The 22237-nt window shown below is 51.9% G+C and overlaps 3 protein-coding genes across 4 annotated transcripts in view; 2 read left to right on the top strand and 1 right to left on the bottom strand.

Annotated features, from left to right (window-relative positions):
* Positions 1-22237, bottom strand: part of SDC4 (syndecan 4) — a 97193-nt gene that overhangs the window by 46298 nt on the left and 28658 nt on the right. The gene's annotated exons all lie outside the window — the stretch shown is intronic.
* Positions 1374-6850, top strand: PIGT (phosphatidylinositol glycan anchor biosynthesis class T). 2 transcript variants are annotated; one of them, XM_059862276.1, is made up of 12 exons: positions 1374-1572; positions 1951-2128; positions 3059-3186; positions 3668-3768; positions 3925-4011; positions 4260-4347; positions 4421-4518; positions 4819-4984; positions 5073-5273; positions 5811-5976; positions 6095-6178; positions 6311-6850. In XM_059862276.1, the coding sequence occupies exons 1-12, from the start codon at positions 1383-1385 to the stop codon at positions 6561-6563; spliced, it is 1740 nt and encodes a 579-aa protein (XP_059718259.1). In that variant the 5' UTR covers positions 1374-1382; the 3' UTR covers positions 6564-6850. The 2 variants fall into 2 exon arrangements, with proteins under 2 accessions (XP_059718259.1, XP_059718260.1); XM_059862277.1 differs by lacking the exon at positions 5073-5273.
* On the top strand, positions 9545-17331 carry BLCAP (BLCAP apoptosis inducing factor). Its single transcript, XM_059862482.1, has 2 exons — positions 9545-9704; positions 15720-17331. Exon 2 carries the CDS (start codon positions 15805-15807, stop codon positions 16066-16068), a length of 264 nt encoding a protein of 87 aa, XP_059718465.1. The 5' UTR covers positions 9545-9704; positions 15720-15804; the 3' UTR covers positions 16069-17331.

Genomic DNA, 22237 nt, shown 5'->3' with positions numbered 1-22237 from the left:
GCCGTGGTCACCATGGGGAAAGGAGCCTGGCAGATAAGCAACAGAAGCCCTGGAATGCTCTCCTCATCCTGGCTGCTTCCCTGGGGGAGCTGAGACATTACTGCACTGTTCCTGTGTCAACCAACACTTTGTGGAACCAGCTGGAGTGCCCCATATCTGCATGCAGCAGAAATGTGTTGCATGTGCTGCCTTAAGCTGGGGAATTGATCAAGAAAAAAGGGACAGGCTTCATGACTTTTCAGGTTGTAGCACAGGGACTTCCCTACCTAGGTATAGGGTACTTAACAGCTCTGGATGGATGTTTTTACCTTTAATTTGGCTGATCAATTCCAAAATGCATCTAAACCTTTATTACCTACAAGTATCTCATTGCAAGGAGTTGCCCAGGGTAAAAAAAAAAAACAAAAAAACAAGTCAACAATACTATGTAAGTATGACCTTTTTTTTTTTCTCTGGCCATGCTGACCTTCTGGTTTTATGTCATGCCATTAATTGGCAAGAGGGGGAAAAGAGATATAAAGTAACTCCTTATTCTTCAAAAATACTCAGCCACATTGTCAGTTCCAAGTTAACTTTGCATGAGGACCTTAGATCTCAGCCAGTAGGTGGGTAATCAACAAGGTATAGCAGCTGGTAAGTGGCAACCACAGGTTGCTATAATTTTTATGCTTATTTCCTACTGGAACAAACCATCACCACACTCAAATCATCACGGGGACAATAGGAGATGCCGTGAGCTCCATCGGACCGTCACCGCCGGCGCTACCTTGCTGTGGCTGCCGTTCCCTTCCCCCGGGAGCGGCCCCGGGCTGGCGGGTGTGGGAGCGGGGCGCTCCCGGATGGCTCCGCACCCGGAGATGGGCGCTGCTCTCCGGGAAGGAGACGAGGAGTGAGGGAGAGCCGCCAGCCGCGGGAATGGCTGAGAAGTGGAAGCCACCTGGGGACAGGGACAGTGCTCGCAGCGTCCTGGGGCACCGCCAAGCCCCGCAGGGAACCACCCAAGCTGAGACGGCGCCAGGGCTTCCCTGCAGCACCGATTTCAAAGTGGCGGAAGGGAGCGCTCGGAGAGCCGCTCCATCCCCTCTCACACCACCAGAGCTGGCCGCCATCCGGATACCCCTGTGGGTCCTTTCCGTCGCAGAATACTCCGCGGTTCTGTGAGAGCGCTGGCGCTCGCTCCTGGGCTGGGGGCAGGCGCAGGCACAGCCGGGCCGGCGCTTCTCCCCGCGGGGGCTCCGGGCTCGCTCCGTGCAGCAGCTCCGGTGCCAGGCCGGGAGAGCCGCGGCCAGGCACTCACAGCGTCTCCATGGTACCACCGGAAGCGGCGCCATTGCCGGCGCGGGCGGAAGCGGAAGCGGCGCGGGGCGGGGCGGGGCGGTGGGATGGCGGCGGCGGCGTTGCTGCTGCTGCTGCTGGCGGCGGCAGGGCCCGGGCCCGGGCGGGCGGACGCGAGGCGGGAGCGGCGGGACGCGCTGCGGGAGGAGCTGCTGCTGAGCCCGCTGCCCACCGGCGATGTGGCCGCCACCTTCCAGTTCCGCACGCGCTGGGACGCGGACCTGCAGCGGGGCGCAGGTAGGGCGGGCCCGGCCGGGGCGGACCGTGCCGCTATTGGCTGGCCCGGGGGCGGACCGCGCTGCTATTGGCTGGGGCGGTTCGCAGGGGCGGTGCTATCGCTGAGGGACCACGCGACGTAATGGTTTGCCTCTAGGGATGACGTAACGGGCGCGGGTGACGTCAGAGGCGGGGTGAGGTGAGCAGGGACAGGGCAGAGCGAGGCTGTGGGGACAGAGCGGTGACATCACACGGGGGGGCTCCGGGCCGTGACGCAATCAGGCCGTGTGTGATGGCGCAAGCAGAGGCAGTGTCGGTGATGTCACGTTGGGGCAGGCCCTGGTGTGATGTCGGGGAAGGGATCGGGGTTGGGAGGGCACGGACTGACGCTGCCCACAGTCTCTCACTACAGGCTCTTCCCGAAGGCGCTGGGGCGGCTGGTGGCAGCGCTGGGCGTGCGGGAGCTGCACCTCGCGCTCACCCAGGGCTTCTGGCGCACCCGCTACTGGGGGCAGCCGCCCCTCCAGGCACCCGCTGGCGCTGAGCTCTGGGTCTGGTTCCAGCCCACGGTCACCGAGTAGGTACCACAGCCATGGTTCTGTCCCTCTGGGTCCCCTCTGTGGCCAGTGCTCCCAGAAGCTGTTGTTTGTCTCTCCTGAGGCAGCCACGGTGTGTGAGTGGGCTTCCTGGGTTGAAAAATGTCTGCTGGAAAGAAGGGCCAAGGAATAACTCTAAAAAACCCACAGAACATACCCCATATGCTCACAGGACAGGATGTGGTGCTGAGGGCAAATTCTTGTTCATTAAATGCCCAGGTAATTCCCCTGTGGGCTCTGTGATGACAAGCACTTAGTGATGGCACAGAGAGAAATAACACTGATCTAAGCAAGCAGTGGGTGTGTGTGTCATTGGGGGAAAACAGCATGGGGGATGAGGGTTCAGAGGAGATTGCAGGACCCCTTGCTGCGCTAATACAGTGGGGCTATATCTTGGCCTCTCATCCATGACTCACTTCCTTTGACTCCCATCCAATACCTGTCACCATCCCCCTTAGCACACCAGCCCCGTTCAAGCTGCAGCAGCCCTGTGGGGACTTACAGAACTCTCTCCTCCCTGCAAGTGTCCCATCCCTTGTCTGCTGGTCAGGTCAGCCTTTGGAGCTGCACCAAGGCATTGCTTTGGGCCTCACAGCCTCTTCCCCATTTACACACATTGTGGTCCCCACTCCCCTGGCCTCTCTCCTCACATACCAACTGTGCCCACTGCCATGTCCCTTGACTGTGTGATGCCTGTGTGTCCCTGCTGTGTGTCCCTCAAATCTGATGTGTCAGAATAAAATACCAAGAGAGCTGGAGAATGCCAGCCCAGCAGTCTCTCTGCACACTCCATGCAGCTTTGGTAACCTGGTGTGGTCACCCCGCTGTATTTTCTGAATGTTACTGACTTAACACTTGTTGTTTCAAGGATTTGAGCTGCTGAGTAATCTCTGTTGTCTGTTCTCACACAGTGTTGACAAAGCCTGGAAAGAACTGAGTAACATCCTTTCGGGAATATTCTGTGCTTCTCTCAACTTCATTGACTCGACCAACACAGTGATTCCAACAGCATCCTTCAAACCCCTGGGTTTAGCCAATGGTGAGCCTGGCTCTGCTCTCTCACTCTTGCCTCTGACTTTAGTTCTGCCCTGTGCCACTGCCAGCATTCCAGTTGCAGGTCCTGCAACAGCTCTGGGTCTGGGTGTGTACAACAACATCTGTTAACCTTTCCTGGGAAGGATTTCCTCTCCCTACAAACAAGGCTTGGATTTAAACAGAGGAAACTCACAAGTAATACATGGCAGATGATCCCAGGCCCTTACTTGTCTCTATGAAAAGTGTTTTATGAAACAATGAGGACTACAGGATTTAAGGCACTCACAAAAAAAGATCTGCTAGGATGTATCCTTACCCATTCTTTCCAATCACTCTGAACAGTGGGATCTACTTCTGGTGGAGTTCATGGCATTTCAGGCATGCTGTGAGGCTGGTGGGATGTGGGGTACACTGGGGGTGGAACACTGCTACTGTGCTCATGGCTGTAGCAATCCCAGCCTGCTCTCCTCCCTCTCCCTGCCCAGGGACAGATCACCATCTCCTGCGTTACGCTGTCCTGCCCCGGGAAGTCGTCTGCACAGAGAACCTCACCCCTTGGAAGAAGCTGCTGCCATGTGGCTCAAAGGTAAAGACAAGTCCTGCTGCCCAGTTGGGCCACTCCTGATGGAGCTGGACTCCCAGCAGCAATCTGGGAGTATGCACTGGGAAGTTCCCTCAGGGCTTTCTCTCAGTGGGAGCAGAGGACAGGGCAGGGGCTGAGTTTCTCCTTTGTTCCCTGCAGGCCGGGCTGGCTGTGCTGCTGAAGGCTGAGCGCCTGTTCCACAGCAGCTACCACTCCCAGGCAGTGCACATCCGCCCCATCTGCAGGGTGAGTGCTGGGCTCAGCTCCCTTTCTGAGCTCCCCAAGAGAAAATCTAAAGCCCCCTTGTCACAATCTAAGGTATCACACTGGTTTGCCCAGCTACCCTCTGATGGGTTCACTGTGTCTAACACAGCTGTCATCCTGCTTGTCTGGTAACCCCAATGGAAATCTTGCAGTCCTGGTGGAGGTCCAGCTCCATCCTGGTGTCCTCCCCCTCCAGAATGTGTGATCAGAGCTGCTTGTCTCTTGTCCAGGATGCCTCCTGCCTGGCTGTGTCCTGGGAGCTCAGACAGACCCTCACTGTGGTCTTTGACTTCTTTTCCAGTGGCCAAGGAAAGAAAGGTAAGCGTGGTGGCTGTGCTCGAGTGCTCCCATCCTGCAGCACTTGACCCGCCCCTGACCTTGCTTCCCACAGACTGGTCCCTCTTTAAGATGTTCTCTCGCACGCTGACTGACACGTGTCCTCTGGCATCGCAGAGCAAAGTCTACGTTGACATTTCCCCTAAGAACAAGGTAAGCTCATGGGCCAGAAAGCATGCCCTGCTCCCTCAGTTCAGCCACTTCATGTGGCTCTGAAGCATCCTCACCTCCATCCTCTGCATGACCTGGCCTCTCAGGGGCTAACACGGGGAGGTGATTTCCTTGCTCTGAGCAGGGCTGATGGGATGAGCCTGGTGGTGTTAGCAAGAGCACGGAGCTGGCTGTTGGGTGGCAAAGCTCAGGGCTACCTGGAGAGACTTTGCCCAGTGCTGCCAGTTTCTTCCAGGGGCAGCATGTAAGTTTTTCCTTTCATGGTCCATTTGCTTTCCTCAGGAAAAGGAGCTACTGGAAGTGTCGCCCCCTCCAACATCAGTACACGAAGCTATTGTCCAGGGAGATAGGAAAACATATGCTGTCTATGACCTGCTGAGCCCCTCGCTCTTCAACACATCTCGCAGCCTCAATGTGCAGCTGAAGTGGAAGCGGCCCCAAGACAGCTGTGAGTGAGCAGAACTTCACTTCATCTGCACCACTGGCTAGGGCTCCAGGGCTGAAAATATCCCACTGCTGTCCTTCCTCTTCCACAGCGGAAATGCCCATTCCCACACTCCATGCTCAGCGTTACGTGGGGGGGTATGGGCTGCAGACCGGGGAGATCTGCACCCTCATCTACAACACCCACCCGTACCGAGCCTTCCCCGTGATCCTGCTGGAGACTGTGCCCTGGTACCTGCGCCTCTATGTGCACACCCTGACCATCATCACCAAAGGGAAGGAAAACAAGCCCAGTGAGTGAACCCTCCAAGCAGCACATGCCATCTGATTCCCTTGGCATGAGCAGCTCATTCTAAGGATGCTTTAGTCCCTCCCTCAGTTCCCAGTGATCACTGGGAAACGGGATTGTGAAACAAAACTTTTTAGGATGTTTTTCTAGCCCCAAGTTCAGTGCTCACAGCAGATGAGACCATTAAGTCTGTTTTATTTATAAGAGGCACACGGATAGTGTTTCATAATCCAATAAGAGTTTAAACCAACATGAATTAATTTTTGTAGCACAGGAAGCTCACTTTAAAACTGATGATTGGGTTTTATTTTGCATTTATACCTTTTCTTATGAATACCTCACTGTCATGGGTCAGTAGCTTTAAAGACCAGCTAAATTTAGCTTTAACACATGCTTTTTGCTATGGGTGCATCTTCACTTGCCCAGAAAATCTCTCTCAGGGCAATGAAAGCAGGAGCACCCACCTCATGGGAGATGTCCAGGCAATGTGAGATTGGATAAAGTTCCCCTGGTGCCATTGTGGAAATCTCTTTGGGATTAGGTTACATCCACTACGAGCCAGCCCAGGACCGGAGACGGCCTCACCTCTTGGAAATGCTGATCCAGCTGCCAGCCAACTCTGTCACCAAGATCACAATCCAGTTTGAGAGGGCCTTACTGAAGTGGACAGAGTACCCACCTGACCCCAATCATGGCTTTTATGTTGGGTAATGAAATTCCTCAGCTCCTCATCCCTTTCTGGGCTTTGCATGGGACTTACTGCCCAGGTCTCTGGAGATGTTTTTGGTGCCAGGGCTGACGCTGGTGTGTTCTTTGTGCCCTTAGTTCATCTGTGCTCAGTGCCCTGGTGCCCAGTGTCACTGCAATGAAGGACATGGATGTGGAGCAGAGCCCTCTTTTTACCTCACTGTGAGTGTGCTTGTGCTGGGGAGCAAGGCTGTGCCACAACCTGCAGGCTGTGGCTGCTCTCATCCTCTCTGGTGAGCACAAAGCACTGGTCCCATGCAGGCTGACCCTGCCTTTCCTTCTTCCACTCTCCAGGTTTCCTTCCTCTGATGGCTCCAGCTATTTTGTGCGCCTGTACACAGAGCCGCTGCTGGTGAACCTGCCAACACCAGACTTCAGCATGCCCTACAACGTCATCTGCCTCACCTGCACCGTGGTGGCCGTGTGCTATGGCTCCTTCTACAACCTGCTGACCAGAACGTTCCACGTGGAGGAGCCCAGCCGGGGCGGGCTGGCCAAGCGGCTGGCCAACGTCATCCGAAAATTCAGGGGGGTGCCCCCACTCTGAGAGGAGCCAGGGCAGCCAGCACTGCCTGCTCTGTGGGGAGACACACAGCAGAGCACTGCTGCCTCTTGTCTTGCTGGAAGCAGCTTGTTCTGTTTTGTTGCCAGGAATTCTCTTTGGGATCCAATCAGCCGAGAGATCACTTCTGTTGCTAAGATGGGAAATGGCTCTAAGCCCATTGACTACTGAACTGCACTGCTGTGGGACTGGGAAAAGTAAAAGACTTCTGTTGGGAAAGGTGTAACTTACATGCTGGGAATGGTGCTGGAAGTAAACTGGAGTGTTTTGTACATTTGTGCTGCTCCTGGTTGGTTTTGCTTTCTCAGCTCATGGGCAGAGTTGACCCTCTAAGACTGTGAGCTGCCAAGTCTGTAGCACACTGCCTGGCTCAGCTGGGATTTGATGCAGGCAGGACCAGGCAAGGGGGTTTGATCTGCAGAAAAGAGAGGGATTCACCTGCTCTAACATCTCACCTTTCACAATTGCCTTGTTTCACACATATGTGTCCTGTCACACTTGACCACATTGGAGCCAGTTTGCAAATTAATTGTTGTGCGCAGGGTATATCTGCCCCCTCACAAACAGCAAGGGTTTATTTTCTTTCACAGGAAAAAGCTGCTCTTACTAACAACTTCTCTTTGCAGGATTTTGAAACCCTCCACCTCCTCACCCCTCTGCCACAGCGCAGGATTCTCCTGTGTACCCACAGTGTCCCTGCAGCTTTGGGGAGCTTTGGATCAACAGACCCCAAGTGCTCAGCTGCAGCCAGCCCTGGGCTGGGAATTTAGGAACACTGGCACCACTGTGCTCCTCAGTTATTTTCTCAAAATACAGATTACCACCTTGTGGTTCACCCAGAGTAGTGGGAGGTCAGTGGTGGTGGTGCTTGGCCTCTGACAGTTCTGCTTTCAGGGCTACGCCCTTTCCATTTCAGATGTGGCTTTCGTGATTGCAACAGACACTGCTTACAACCAGCTAAACAAAGGACAGGGACATCACTGGAAGAAATACTCCCCAGAACCAAAGCAGAGCACAGCCAGAGGTCCTTTAAAAGCTTCTGCTTGGACAGAAAGGCCACAAAAACCCCATGGCCTCCTGTCCTGCACAGAACAAGCTGTTCCCACTAGCCTGGGATTGCTTTTCCATTCCATGCCAGAGATGCTTTTTACTCTGCAGCTCCTTACAGATCCACTCCACTGGATGGCTCCATGCAGCCTGCAGAGCCTGCTGAAATACAAGTTTTGGATGAACCCTCTCTGTTCCTGACTGCTGAAAAATGTGCCACAGGGCTGGGAGTTCACAGCCCTGCCAGCCAGACTTCAAGTGCAAAATGGAATTTCTTCATAGAAAGCCGGAACTACAACCAAAACCCAAGCAAACACACAGTTCCCACAGCAGTCTTAAGCATGAGGGTCCACATTACAATTTGCATAATGATTTGGAGACCTCAAGTTGTATCAGTTGGATCCAGTATCAGTCTTGCAGACTGCAACCAGCAGCATGTGCTGGAGCAGCTCAGTTCTCTGGGTGAAGCCTGCTTGCTGCTGGTGTTGGGTGGGAACCTGAAAGTCCCCTGAGTGCCATAGGAATCATAGCTGGCATCCTAGTAGTTATTTTTACTAGGAATCATCAGAGCTGGCATCAGCCAAAGGCTTTAGGGCCATTCCTATGCAGTGCCACAAACCAGGAATTTTAAACACCCCATAAAAAGGTCAGAATAATGGCAGAGCAGAGGGAAACTCCCAGGCTGGATAAACGCTTGTAGGGCCATTGGGAGAGCAGACCTTATCATAGCTATCAAAAATGCACAGGCCAGCCAAGTGGAAAACTGTGGGAAATGTGGGTGGCCCTCCAACTGTGGCTGGGTGGGTTTTAAATGGTTGTGAAAATGCCAAATCTTGGTCTTTGAGGTTTTTGGTTTTGATTTTCTTGGGCTGTTTTTCTTCTTTCCTTGGGTTACTCAGTACAGGAGAGACATGGAGCTCCCCAAGGTGAGTCCAGGGGAGGGCTGTGAAGATGGCATCTCTCTTACAAGGAAAAGCTGAGGGAGCTGGGGCTGTTTAGGCTGGAGGAGAGACGACAGAGAGGAGAGTTTATCAATGCCTACGAGCAGCTGCAGGGAGGGTGTTCTGAGGATGGAGCCAGGGTGCTGAACAGTGGGATGAGGTCACACTGGAAGTTCTACCTGGACATGAAGAACTTTACTGCATGGGTGACTGGAACACGCTGCACTGAGATATTCCTGTGCCCCTGCCTCTGATCCAGAGCACTTCACTCAGGGGACCCAGCAGAGCAGGGGGCTGGAGGGATGGCCTGGAGGGATGGCCGGCACTGGTGCACTGGTCCCTGCCCAGCCCAGCTGTCCTCCGTGGCTCTGAGGCAGCACAGCACAAGGTGCAATGGAGCGTGCAAACACAATGGAGTAATAACCATGGAATATTCTGAGTTGGAAGGGATCCCTCAGGATCCTCAAATCCAGCTCCTTGCCCTCCTCATGACACCCCAGGAATCCCACCCTGTGCCTGAGAGCGGTGTCCAAACGCTTCCAGAACTCAGACAGGCTCAGGGCTGTGACCACTGCCCTGGGGAGCCAGTTCCAGTGCCCGACTATCCTATGGGTGAAAATCCTTTCCTAATATCCAGCCTAACCCTGCCCTGACCCAGCTTCAGGCCATTCCCTCGGCTCCTGTCACTGCTCATGAGAGCCAAGAGATCGGAGCTGCCCCTCGTGAGGAAGCTGTAAGCAGCGCTGAGGTCTCCTCCTCTTCTCCAGACCAAAAAGCCCAAGCGCGGCTCATTACAAAAACCCACAAACACAAAAATCTTTCCCCAAAACGCGAATCCGGCCGAGGCCGGCCCCCTGAGCCGCCCTCCCGTGCGCAAGCGCAGCGCCGTCCGCGCAGGCGCAGCACCCGCCGCGCTCCGCTCCCGCCGCGCGGGGCTGCCCGGACCCGCCTGAGGAGCGGCCGCTGCCCGCGCCCCCGCCCCGCCGGCCGAGCAGCAGCTGCGCCCGCGGCCGGCAGCGCTCCCGGGGACAGCCGCCCGGCCGCCTGGGGAGCGGCGCGTCCCCCGGCTCCCGGGAGGCCTCTCCCTCCTTCCTCAGGGCGGCCCCGGGATGGCGGCGTGAGGCGGCGGCGCCGCGCGGTGAGTACGGGCCGGGGAGCGGCCGGGGCCCAGCGGCGGGGCTGGCGGAGCGGGGGAGCGCTGCGAGCTCCGGGGGTCGGGCGGGGGAATGGGAGAAGGTTTCCTCCCGCTGAGGAGCCCCGCGATCGTAGCCTTACGTGCGCCGGGATGGAAAAGGCTTCAACCGACCCCGAGCTCGGTGCCAGCATGGAAATAACAGCACTGTGTGTGCCCTCCCCTCCCTTCCTGCTGCTCTCGGCCACGAGCCTCTCGTAGCTCTCGTTAGCGCCTTCGGAAAGGAAACCCGGGCCCGTTCCTCCCCAGGGCAGCGCAGTGCTCTGACAAGCTTTTGTCCAGGCACCTGAGCTGGGATGAGCCCTGTGGGTCCCGTCCAACCCGGGGTATTCTGTGATAGTCTGTGAATACAGACTGTTGTGCCTAGCCAGACACCCTCCCCGAGCACCCATACGTGCTTTGAGCCAGCTACAAAGTGAGTTTACAAGCTGTTCTGTCATACCAGCATTGCTCATGATATCCCAAACATGCAAGTGCAAGAGAAGAGGAAAAACAACCTCTTAGATGCAGTCCACAGCATGCCGAACTCTCTCATACTTCCCTGGTACTGAAACATCTCAGTGGACCTTGCAAGTACTGTCATACTGTCATAGTGCAGTAACCTTTGTCTTTCCAAAGTGTAGGAGGTCATAACTCCTCATAGCTGCCCAAACAGCATTTTTGCCTTTCCTCATCTGTGATGCAGAAAACTCACTCTTATCAGGCTGTATTTGGACCTCTGAAGCCTGCTGAGATGCAGAAAACTCACCCTTATCAGGCTGTATTTGGACCTCTGAAGCCTGCTAAAGGCACAAAAGATAGAGAAGAGGTCCAAATTAAAACTACTTTTCTCAGGGAACTTGGAATGGACCTGGAAGTTGTGATCTTGGCAGTTAAACAGAGGTAGAAGGTGGGAATGAGGACCTCTGAAAATTAATGAATTGGCACAAATTGAAGTAGTAATACTTCAGATGACAGCTGTGACTTCTAACATCTCTTCCCATCACAGAGCTGGCTGACTTAAGCTTCTGCTCCTCTGATTCCTGATGATTTCCAGGCCCATTCCAAGCTCTCTGACAAAAGCAATTAGTTTTAGTTTGGATCTCTCCTCTGCCTTCCTGCTCCTGGGTAGGAAAGAATTCACCCTGGTGCTGTTAGGGCATTGGATTCCAGATGGAGTGGGCACTGCCTCTGGACAAAAGCTCATCCATCCCCCACAGCAATGGAGCTCAGAGGGCAGCTTTGGAAGTGGTGACAAGAGTGGCTCAACAGAGAGCCTCCACTTTTCACCAAGTGAGTTTCTTTGGCTTGTGTGTAGCTTGAGAAATCAGAATACTAACCCCAAGGCTTGGTTAGTAAAGGATTTGTTGCTCTTTTTGGAAGCTGTTGTGATTACATTGCACCATTTCTGAGTCTACATCAAGTCTCCAAGGCATGATCTAAGACTAGGGTAAGGCCTTTGCCAAAAAGTATAGACTCAGTCTTTCCAGCTGAGTCATACCAGCAGATAAAGCTTTTAAAAAAATTGAAATAATAGTGGCAAGGCTAAAAAAAACCCTAGAGAAGTTAATCCCTGCTGCAGATAGGTCTTAAAGTTTGAGCAGTTATGGTTCTTGGGTTTACGACAGAGGGTTGGCATCTGGGAAGCTGGTCTGCTGTTGCTTTTCTTAGCTGAACTCTTCAAACTTGTCACTTGATAGTTCTTCACCTCTCTTTTTGTCCCAGTGCTTTAGATGTTGTGTATTTTTCAGCAGCTGTTTTGGGTGCTGTGTTACACGCTGGCAGTGTCAAGTGCTGCCCACACACATCAGTTAGTATTTCTGACAGGGTTTTTGATTAAAACAATTTTAAGCAGACAGGTGAGCATTGTAGGTAAGAAACACATCCCTGAGGCTTCCTCTTCAGTTTTTGTGCACTGGATAACTTGAGAGACTTTTATCTATCCAGTGTGGCTTTTCATCACAAGCAGAGTCTTCAGCTTTTGGGAAAGGGGGAGGATGATACCAGCACGCCCCAATAAAAAGGTTACTCAGTGTTTTATTGCAGACCTTTCAGCTCTCAGCCTGGGAGACTCTTTCTGTAGCATCTGCTGGGGGAGTTCTGTGTGGACAGCACTGGCTTAAAGGCTGCCTTTGTAAGGGCTGAACAAGCTTACCCTTCAAGTGCTTAGGGAAAGCTGACTGATTATTCTCCCCTTCCAGGGTAAATGGACTGTTAAAGAATTCAAACGTTCTTGAGAAAGGTACAGACTTGGTATTGACATACTGATGTGCCAAGCCTGTGACGTAGGAACACCTCTCACTGTGTTAATTGCTGAGTTAGTCTGTAGAATATGAAGGAACAGCTTGCTAGCTCCTCAGATGGATTTATTCCAAAACGTGACTGATCCATTGCAAAGCAGTGCTCTGTGCTACTCACTCTAGACCTGTCATAATTGAGATTTTGTTTCTGCTTGGGAAAGGTCTGCTGCTGCCTTTGCACTGGAATTCCAAAATCCTCCACACAAACATACACCAGTAGGACCTGACTGTTTTTGGGAGGGAAGATGACAGCAGGGAGGGCTGGCAATGCAATGGAAGCCAGCTAATAAGCACGTGGAAAAGTGCTGGTGCTTGCTTATTAAGGAGGTGTGCAGGGAACCTCCCCTGGCTGCTCCTCTGCCTGCAGGAGCTGGCAGGAGGAGGCTCTGGCAGCACGTGGAGATCAGACTGGGCCACAGTGGGAGCATCACCAGCTCTGCTGCTGAGAGGTCTGAAGTGAGTTCAAGTGGTTCCAAGAGCTGTGAAAGGGTGAAAGGAGGAAGTGGAAAGGAGCTGTCAGGTAAACATGAGTGGCCATCAAATCAGGTGACATGAGGAGCAGCACAGGAGCAGGTTTGGGGATAGCGGGACACGGGGCTGGCTGAGGCAGGAGGTGAGTCAGGCAGGAGAGAACAAGAGCAACTGGCTGAAAACAGGATGCAGTTGTGAAACCAGTCCTGTTGAGTGACAGATTGTTATTTGCTCTGGAACATGGTAATCTTTGCCTTGGGTTGTGAGGAGGGGACAAAGACAACAAGGCAGGAATCTTTAATTTGCAAATTTTACCTTGCTTGAGAAACCAGGCAAAACCAAATACTGTAGTGGCTTCTAGAAGGATCTGCCTGTCCTGGGCATAAGGGAGAATGTTCCCAGTAAAGAGCTGATAGCAGGAGGTGATGTTTCTGTTGGATCAATAGAGTGTAAAGAGAACTCAGTCTCACTGCCAGCTGTACAGAGAATCTCTAGTGAAGAGCATGTATCTTACTAGTAGAAAGTCCCTTGAGGGAGACAGAGCTGTAGCAGCCTCCTGTAGTAAGTACTTGGTCTAGGATCAGCTGTGGGATACAGGAGAGGGTCCTCAGCCTTTAACTGGTTGGTAGTGAAGGGACTCCTGAGAATAAAAGCAAACTTACTACAGATACAAAGAGCAGCTGTTTGAATGGCTGCATTTGGCAGAAATCCAAGAGGTTTGCAGGTTGAAGGGCATTGGCATTGAAACTTCATAGTAAGAATAACTACTATTAAATGGTTCTTAATTCTGCAGTGGTTGCATTGATTGCTACAAGCATCTGGTTCTTGCAGGAAATACTAATATTTAAAAATTAGTAACTTGTTGTGAGATGGCTTTGTGTTTGTAGGAACTGCTTAAGTAAAGCTTAGACACTTAAATCAACTCAGTATTTAGAATGTTATTGTTAAGAGCATTGTAGGAGCGAGGAGGCCAGACCATGAAGTACAAAGTGTAGCTACAACACAAACCATAATTATTTTCTAGCTGTAGTCAGTTGTAAAGTTTGGGGCTAAAGGCTCAGTAGTGACATATGACCATTTTAAAGCTGAGAGATCTGTGACATTAATTCTGAAAAATTCTAGTTCTTTGTTTCAGCCTTTTGCTACTTAACAGACACATTCTTTACCCATTTCTTTACTCTAGAGACAAAAAACCCAAAGCAAAGTAGGCACTTTAAACTAAAGTTTTGAGAACAGCTGACACAAATTGCCACAGAAGTCAAGCTGATGCAATTTAGGGCTGGATCTGGCAAAAACTTAACATGGTGTTTAGGCAGTGATTTTTAATGCTTGGTGTTTGGAGCACTTGTGAGAAAAAATTGCAGGAAACTTCAAGAAGGGAGCATTTCAGGAGGGTTAAAGCAGCTGCAGATCATTGATTTAGTGCAAATTTGCTGCATTCAATGCAATCTGAACTGAAAACTTGGGTGGTGGGGTTTAATTACCTTCCTGTTCAAATATTTGTTGTTAGATTTTTTCCTCTCCATTCTTCCCCTTAGAAAAAAGTTCTCTAGTATTTCTGTGGTGTTGTTTACTCCAGAGACATGTGAGCAATTCACAAAGGCAAGCAGACAGCATGTTTTGTTAATTCCAGTTTACAGATGGGGGAAGAGGCTTGGGACTAGACTTGCCCTTAAAGATGCAAGTGAGTGACCTGCCTAAAACAGGACTAACGTTGGGAGCTTTATTCCTGTGACTTGGCTTTATCTGTATTGCAGCATAAAATAACTTTTTCCTTACTTGCTGGCTACTGAACTGTAGCTTAGTTTCACTAATTGAACTCCAGCTGCTCTCTCTGCTGGAGAGCACTCCCTTGCAGGAGCACCAGCACAATGTACTTTCCTCACATAATGTTTGTGCTGGTGGAGATGTTGGCCAGCATTTTCCTCCTAACATTAAAGTAAAATAGGTTGTGCTGCTCAGGATGGCAGCATTTCCTGCTGCTGACAGCAGAGCCCATTTCTACCTGCAAGACAAGTCTGACCTCAGTGTTCTTTTTGGAAGAGAACCTCGTGTGGTTTTCTCTTGGCTTTTCTCTGCAATCCCTCATTCTCCCTTCCTTTGCCAGGAAATCCCTTCTCCTGCCAACAGGAGCCAGTGGAATGTGCTGTTTGTTTACATTCTCACTCCTTCATCCTACTAACCTTCCCACCCCCCAGCTGTAATCCTAACAGGCTCGGCTGAGCCCTTCATCCTTCTGAGGGAGCACTTCTCCATTGAGTAATTACAGATACAAGGCTTTCTGCAAGGAGCTGTCCCCACCAGCCTCTTCTTGGTGGGGATGAGGCATTTATTATTTTTAAAGCCATTTGAAATTCTTGAAGGGCTTTGTAGTGCTTCAAAGGAAAAAACAAAGGCATGCAATGTCATTGAGGTGGTTGCTAAAGGTAGGAGCAGGTTTTCTGGACTTGTAGCATGCTGCCATCCCTGCCTAGGAAAGCCCTTAAAGCCCAGTTTCCAGAGGGTTTTATAATAATCCAAGTGAGGAAATCCTGTGTTTACAGCACTTAATGGAAATTGCCATTTTGAGCCTGTCCCCCCATTTGATCTAGTCACATATTTCATCTTATCTGACTTCAGCTGTTTGGCAAGGATTATAAATCTTTAAGCTGGGACTGTCCTCCCCTTTGTTTTACAGCCAGGACATGCTAGGGCTTTCCTGGGTACCTTGATGTGTAGCTGGTCTGGTGCTGTCCTGCTGGAACACTTTATTGTTGTGTGCAGAACAATTCCTTACATGAATGCTTCCTTAACACTTCTCTGTAGCACCAAATGATGATTACCCTTCAATTGCATTTCTTTATATCATCACTCAAGCCTTTGGATTGTCTTCGATCAATGTGTGTAGGGAAGGCTCTGGCAGCTTGTTTCCCATTTCCACCTCTCCCTTTTTGTTCCTGCACTGTCCTAAAAGGGTCTCATTTGTTAGCCTGGATAAAGGTCTGAGGAACAGAGCACACAGGATACACTTCTATACCAGCATTAGCTGATCCTGTCCCCAGCTGAGTGGTTCAGAAAGCTTTCCACCAGCTCCCAAGACACAATGGAATTTAGTGCTGGGAGTTCAACCATCAGCATATGATGCTTGGGAGTAAATGAAGCTTTAGAAGAATGTCAGTTGGTTTTTTCCCCTGCAATTTTCTGAGAGTCTGACATTTCCTTCTCCCTACAGAGCAGCCTGCCCTCCGGAGGAGTTGCTGGAGCCTGTTCTGGAGCACATCTGACTGCTACTGCCAACGAGGCCCCAGCCAGCCACCATGTACTGCCTTCAGTGGTTGCTACCTGTCCTGCTCATACCCAAGCCCCTCAACCCAGCATTGTGGTTCAGTCACTCGATGTTCATGGGATTCTACCTGCTCAGTTTTCTCCTGGAACGGAAACCTTGCACGATTTGTGCCTTGGTCTTCCTGGCAGCTCTATTCCTCATCTGCTACAGCTGCTGGGGGAACTGCTTCTTGTATCACTGCACAGGATCCCAGTTGCCAGAATCAGCTCACGATCCCAGCATAGTGGGCACCTAGAAAATCATAATCTTCCAGTCTGCTGAGGGCTCTTGTTTTGCTTTTTAAAAAAGGGGCGGGGCTGGGGAGGAGGCGGGTGTTGGGTGTGGGACTGGAGTAAGGATAACCTATTTCCTGTAACTGTGCGTGGACTGGAGTGGCAAATTCTTCCCACTCTGCCTGTGAAATCGACTCGTTTACTGTGTGAACTCTGGCAGCACCACCTGCTTTTTTAGGAGCAGAAGTCTTTTTCTTTCCCGTATCACCGGGAACAGACACCAGCCCTCTCAAGTGAGAACTGCTGGAAGCCTGAGCTGCTCTCCCCTGCCCAGCTGGGAGTGCTGGAGTTGTGTGTCACTTGTCTGCATTAGGCCATGGTGGTCTAACTCAGGGCTCTTGGCCCACTGATCCTGCTTGAATAGCTACAAGATTCTCTCAGTCTCTCTTTGTGGGGAGCCAGCCTTCCCACCTTGCTGATCAAGGGCGAGTGCAACAGCTCACAAATGGACTTGGCCAGAAGCTGCAGGAGCCAGAGGCAGTTGAGTCATCTCCTCCTGCTCAGCCTGCCAAAGGGATGTGTGCACTGCCCAAGAGCTTTCTGAACTTGTTGCTCAGAGATCCCAGCCTGAAAGCCTCAGTTATGCTGCTGCTTTTATAAAGCCTGACAGGCAGTAGAGACTCTCTCTTCCCCTCCTCTTACATGTCCTGGGTTTACCAAGGTATTGACCATTGGGAGAAAGAACCAGCATGCTGCAAGACACAGGGGTTTGGAAGCCACTGTGAACTTTACCCTACAGAACTCATGCTAGCCCGAAAGGCTGAGTGTGGGCAGTGCGGGAGAGGATCCATGAGGTGGAGGCATGGCTTGAAGCAGTAAATGCTTCAGCCATTTTCAGAGATAATCGTTTTGGGCCAGAGGTGACAGAAGGTGCTGGTGCTACTGACTAGAGAAGGGCAGAGGCTGGAAAAATGCCTGGTATCTCCAGCTTCCCTGGCAGAAGGATGTCAAGAATCCTAGGTGATGGTGGGTCAGGCCTACAGCCTGGGGTAGAGGTTGGTTTGTGAGAAGCCTTAGAGGTTGGCACAAAACACCTCTAAGCTTTGAAGGTTTCCCTCCCCTTTTCCATCTGTTTGTCTTTCCTTCAGTCTTCTGGTGGAGAGCAGCAGAAGTGGCTGTTGCTGTCCTGAGGCAGTTCAAGCTATAAGGTTGTGAAACTTCCAGAGTATTGTTTGTTCATTGCACAGCTGTTCAAAATGTTTAATAAAGCTTTATAAACTTTGGTCTATGGCCTCCTGCCCAGCATGATGCATTGGCTGCTCATTGTGGATGCCTTAGCCCAGCAATCACGTGTCCCTGCATTGTTCTGTTCCCAGCACAGCAACCCCCAGCAGTCCCCAGCAAGAGGCAGAGCCTGTTTGCCCTGTAGCTCCCAGTACTGACTCTTCTTGACTGTTTGGGCTGATTGGGAGCCAGACTGGCAATTCCTAAACAGCCTCATCACAACCAGAAGCACTCCTGTGTCGCGTGTGTCTCTGCACTTTCATGACAGATTCCCCTTTTTCTTGCTGCTTAGGAAATTAAACCCCCGAGCTGTGTCCTGGAAGCCACTAATCCCCAGCAACAGTAAAAGTGTCTGCTGGTGCCCACGTGGTGTAAGCCCATCCCATGACACCACATCACCCCAGCCTATCCCTGTGCTCAGGGCAGCCCAGCTGCCACCAGCCATCCAGGGGGACACACGTGCTGGTGTGAGCCCTTCCCCAGCCTTGGCCATGCCCCTGTGTAGAACGGGGAGAGACCAACTATGGGATCCAAGAGCACCCAGAAGCACCTGAGTGTTAAAGGGTGTGGGAGCTGTGTTGCTGGAGCTGAAACAGGCTTGGCTTTATCCCTTGCTCTGAAGACCAGGTCCAAGTTAGAATGAGTTCAGGGCATATTATTGTTTACATGATTAAAGAAAAGCATGTGCCACATCAAAAATAGATGTGACAGTTCTGTCACCTGTCAGGCTGAGGGAAGTCCCAGTAGCTGTCACATCAGCTCAGGCATAAATAACAAATGGAAAGGAGAGGGGAGGGCACCCATTGCAAGCCATGGCACAGCTGTGCTCTGAGCAACTTGTAAGTTTTAATGTATTTAAGCTAATGCACTCTTTTCTGTCAAGAGAACACTTCTGTTGCTCACTTGCCAAGTTGCACTTTACAGCAATTTAAATAAATGCTAGCCACCAAGCCAGACTATGCTTTGGATGAGAGCAAGGCCTGGCTTTGTATGTGGGGTTCAAGACAAGGTACAGCTGCAGGCTCTTGCCTTGTACGAAACCCAGCTCAAAAAAAGCACTTCAAAAGAGGGAGGCTGCAGGACAGCTTTCAATGGGGTAAGAAGCTTCCCACCCCTACTGCAGAGAAGGAGCACTCTTTGATGTGCACACAGCACTCTCCAGCACACTCTCTTACCCTCCCTTAGGGCCCTGAGATACCATCTTCATTGTAAAGATAGAAAAGTAAAGCAACTTTGTCATGGTCAGACAGAAAGCCTCGGGCAGAAGGAGGAACCCAACCAAGTCTCACATCCCATGCTAATGCCTGGTTCATCCTTCTCCATAAAGAGACTGTGAAAAACCAGCCTGTGACTGCAGAACAGGTCAAACCCGATGGCTTCTGAAAAGCAGCATCACAGCTTCCCTGCCTGTGCACCACAGATGGGGCTGAGCCTGGACAGACACAGCCAGAGTGCTCAGCCAGGCGTTTGCCAACTCCATGGAAAAATGCTCACATGAGATGTTCTGCCCTTCTCTGCCAGAAGAACAGAGGGGTGGCTCTGTCCCTGGGTATCCTGGGGCACCACGGGGTCTCTGTGTGGGGACCACACAGGTGGGCAGCTGCACCAGTGGCTCAAAGCAGTGGGATTTAGGGCACAACCACTGCTGTGCCTGGCTCCGCTGAGCCTGGACACTGCCCACAAGTGTCACTTGACACTTTGGCACTGAGTGAGTGTCATCACCTTGCTGAATTACAGAGTGTCCATCTGCCTGATGCTCCCTGGATACAGGAGCTGGAGCCTTAAGCTGTTCCTTTGTCTTTCCATATGAGGGAGAGATCATTTTCTTTTCTAGGTCACATAACAGATCAGTGACACAGCAGGGTCAATAAAGGAAAAAAAGAAACAAAACAAAAGCCAGCCCAGGTTCCAATCCTTAGAGATGCAGCTTGGCTCAGGCAGTCCTTGGACTTGTGAGTAGACCCTTAGGGTCCAAGGCCTTTTCATATTCTTCCTTAACCCTTCTCAGGGAGAGGGAGCATCCCCAGGATGAGCAGCTGGAATACCACAAGACTTGCCCTTATTTTGAAGCTTTAGATTTGGCTGATATCCATGGTAGTGCATAATCTTAGGATCTGATACGTGGCAGTTGAGCTCCCCAGCAGTGCTTGGGGTGCAGGTAGGAGTCAGCCTGCTCTCCCAGCATCTGCCTTCAGCCAGGGATCTTGCTGGGTGATTAGTGCCTCCTACATGGATTCTCTTCCTGCTCACCCTGAGACAAACCCACAACGTGGCCTTACAAACAGCAGCAGCCAGAGGAAAGAGGCTGACCCCATGGAGGAGCCATTTGGGCTGGAAGCACCCACCAGTGAGCTCAGGGAGGCAGCCAAGTCTGGAGGCACAGTCCCACTGACAACAGCACAGCCCTGTCCCCTCATGCTGTCACCCAGGCTGGTCCAGCCAATCTCCTGAGCCAGGCAGACACAACCATTGCTCAGGGTCACAGGTAGCCCTACTCTGCAGCTTTTCTCTGCCACCAGGTGGTTTCCCAGCCGTGGGAGGTAAGCTACAGTCAAGTAAGGACTTTAGCCCTCCCTCCAGAGCTTGAAGATTACCCCTTGGCAAGAGGGTTTTGCTGCTCTTCCAGCAAAGGCAAATCCTCTGGTAGAAGGGCAAGGGAGGACAGATGGCTCAGGTGCCACCCAGACCTGCTGCTGGAGGGGATGAGATCCAAGTGACAACAGGCTGTGTCCTCTGAGTGAACACATGCTGGCAGCCTCCTGTCCACCCCTTGTTACCAGTGAGTAACAGGCACTGTGGGAGCTCTGGTGGCACTGCCAGCAAAACCTGAGAGCTTGATGCAGGGGGACAGTCCTGCTGTGAACCAACCCTTTAACTACAGCACCCTGCTCCTGCCCCAGGGGACCTTCTGCTGCATTTAGGCTGTGGGAGAGACCCCAGCCCTCAGCACAACTCGGGATTTGCAGTTCAGGGCTGACCCTGTGTGCTCAAAAGCATTTGTCCTGTGGGAGCCAGGAGTCCACGTTCTTGGGGAGTGCTACCACTGAGCTTTGGGTAAGTGAAGGGGGTGCTCAAGTCAAACAACGACTCCTCCTTGCCATTTTAGAGCCCATTGCCAACACAAACTGCACAGCACAGGACCCCTGCCTCCTCACCAGAGCTGCTCAGGGGCAGCCACAGCCCCACCCCAATGCCCTCTTAAGATGCTTCAGCTGCCACTGAGGGTGAGGACAACACAGGGAGGGGAGGAAGCAAACAGTGCCATAGGCAGGGTTTGGAAGTTCTGAATCCAGTCCCCTCATGCCCTGCACACAAACCACCTCAGTTCCCCTGCACCTCCCCAGAGGTCAGGCTGACAGCAGCACCCTGGCCTCTCCCAGCACCCATCTCCTCATCCATTTCACCCCCCATGGCCATCCCATTCTCAAACAGCAGCACCAAAGGTGCAGATCTGAGGGCATTGCACAGAGACCAAGGGACCTGCACACAAGAGATAATCCCTCAATCACTTAATTGTTTTAAAGATAAACAAAACATAAAGCATTAAACTTTTAAGGTGATAAGACTGATTCACTTACCAGTCTGAGGAAGAGGGAGCAGCCAGACTGGGGGGCTTGGGGCACTAAAGCCCCAGCTCTGGCTGTGGTGATGATGGTGGTGGTGAAGGAGCAGCAGCAGCATCCACTCTGAATTTGAAAACCCCCTCTGCCCTGCACTGTGCTGTATGTCAATTACTTCATCACCCACTGAGGGATCCCCCTCAGCACCCGCTAATTACCTTAACACAGCAGGCTTGTTTCTTAGATTGCTGATAAAGCAGATTCTGCTGAAGGGAGGCTGCCCCTGTCCTGTCCCCCCAGCCCAGCCTGGGTGGCTTCACTCAGGGACACCTTGCCCTGTGCACTGGCAGCACAAACACCACCCCTGCCCTGCCCCGTGCTTGCTTTGGGCCCCACAATGGCAGAGTGTCCCAGGCTGGGGACACATGGAACACCCCTCAGGCCTGACTGCAATGACTGTGCCACTTGCTTTTCCTCCAGGACTGCTGGAGATGCCAGACATGGCCCTGAACTGTGCTGAACCATGAGCATGTCTGGGGAGTGGCTCCAGCAGCACAGAAGCCCCGCCAGATCCCAGAAGCATCTTCCAAAAAAAGTGTCTGAAGCGCCAGGAGCTTCACATGGGTACTGCACATGCTCCAGGCAGCATCAGCTCCTCTAGCAGGGATGCTAAGGAGCTAACAGGTCCTCTCATACACAAGCTACACTTCTGTTTTGTGAGGTCTGTTTGTATTTAATTATCAAATAGCAAAGTATTTACATCAACGTTAGAGTTTCAAAGCATCTCCACCCCCCCACCACCCAAAAAGCTGGACCTTTTCAGGTTTTTTCCAAAGTTGTATTATTATCCAAAAAAAAAAAAAAAAAAAAAAAGCTAAATATTTTACTGAGACACCGAAAAAGGCAAGTGAGGAAGTGAGGGGAGCTGGGGAGAGAGACACAGATCCACACATTCTCTGCATAGTCAGTTGGAGATCTTACAAAAGACTGTGTAAAAAATGGTAACAGCAGAGGAGAATGACTTGTAGGGTTTTATGGACCCCGGGAAGCCAAAGAGCATCCTCAGGTGGGGGCTCCCCTCTGGAGTTTATTGGCATAAAAAGTAAATTGGCAGACAGAACGATGGAGGGGAAGCTCTGCATTCCCAGGGCCTCCAGGTCATGCTGGCTGTGGTGGTGAGTCTGGTCACGCTGGGTCCCACCACAAGCACTGCACAGGAACAGGGATGGACACACGGACATGTGGACACACAGCCCTGTGGAGGAGGGCTTCTCTGGGACTGCCTTACTGCCCCCTGCCCTGAAGTGTCCCCAGCACATCTCCTTCACCAGATCTTGCTGACAGCCTG

Source organism: Haemorhous mexicanus, chromosome 18 (assembly GCF_027477595.1).
Source record: "Haemorhous mexicanus isolate bHaeMex1 chromosome 18, bHaeMex1.pri, whole genome shotgun sequence".
NCBI classification, from domain to species: domain Eukaryota; kingdom Metazoa; phylum Chordata; class Aves; order Passeriformes; family Fringillidae; genus Haemorhous; species Haemorhous mexicanus.
Note: the sequence above shows the minus strand (reverse complement) of the source record. Positions and strands in the feature narration are given on the sequence as shown.

Excerpts from the sequence above, each read along its gene's own strand:
- BLCAP (XM_059862482.1), top strand. The coding sequence starts at position 15,805 with ATGTACTGCCTTCAGTGGTTGCTACCTGTCCTGCTCATACCCAAGCCC.
- PIGT (XM_059862276.1), top strand. The coding sequence starts at position 1,383 with ATGGCGGCGGCGGCGTTGCTGCTGCTGCTGCTGGCGGCGGCAGGGCCC. Across the intron at positions 4,519-4,818 it reads ACATTTCCCCTAAGAACAAG|GAAAAGGAGCTACTGGAAGT; the intron begins GTAAGCTCATGG and ends TGCTTTCCTCAG. Across the intron at positions 6,179-6,310 it reads AGCCCTCTTTTTACCTCACT|GTTTCCTTCCTCTGATGGCT; the intron begins GTGAGTGTGCTT and ends TCCACTCTCCAG.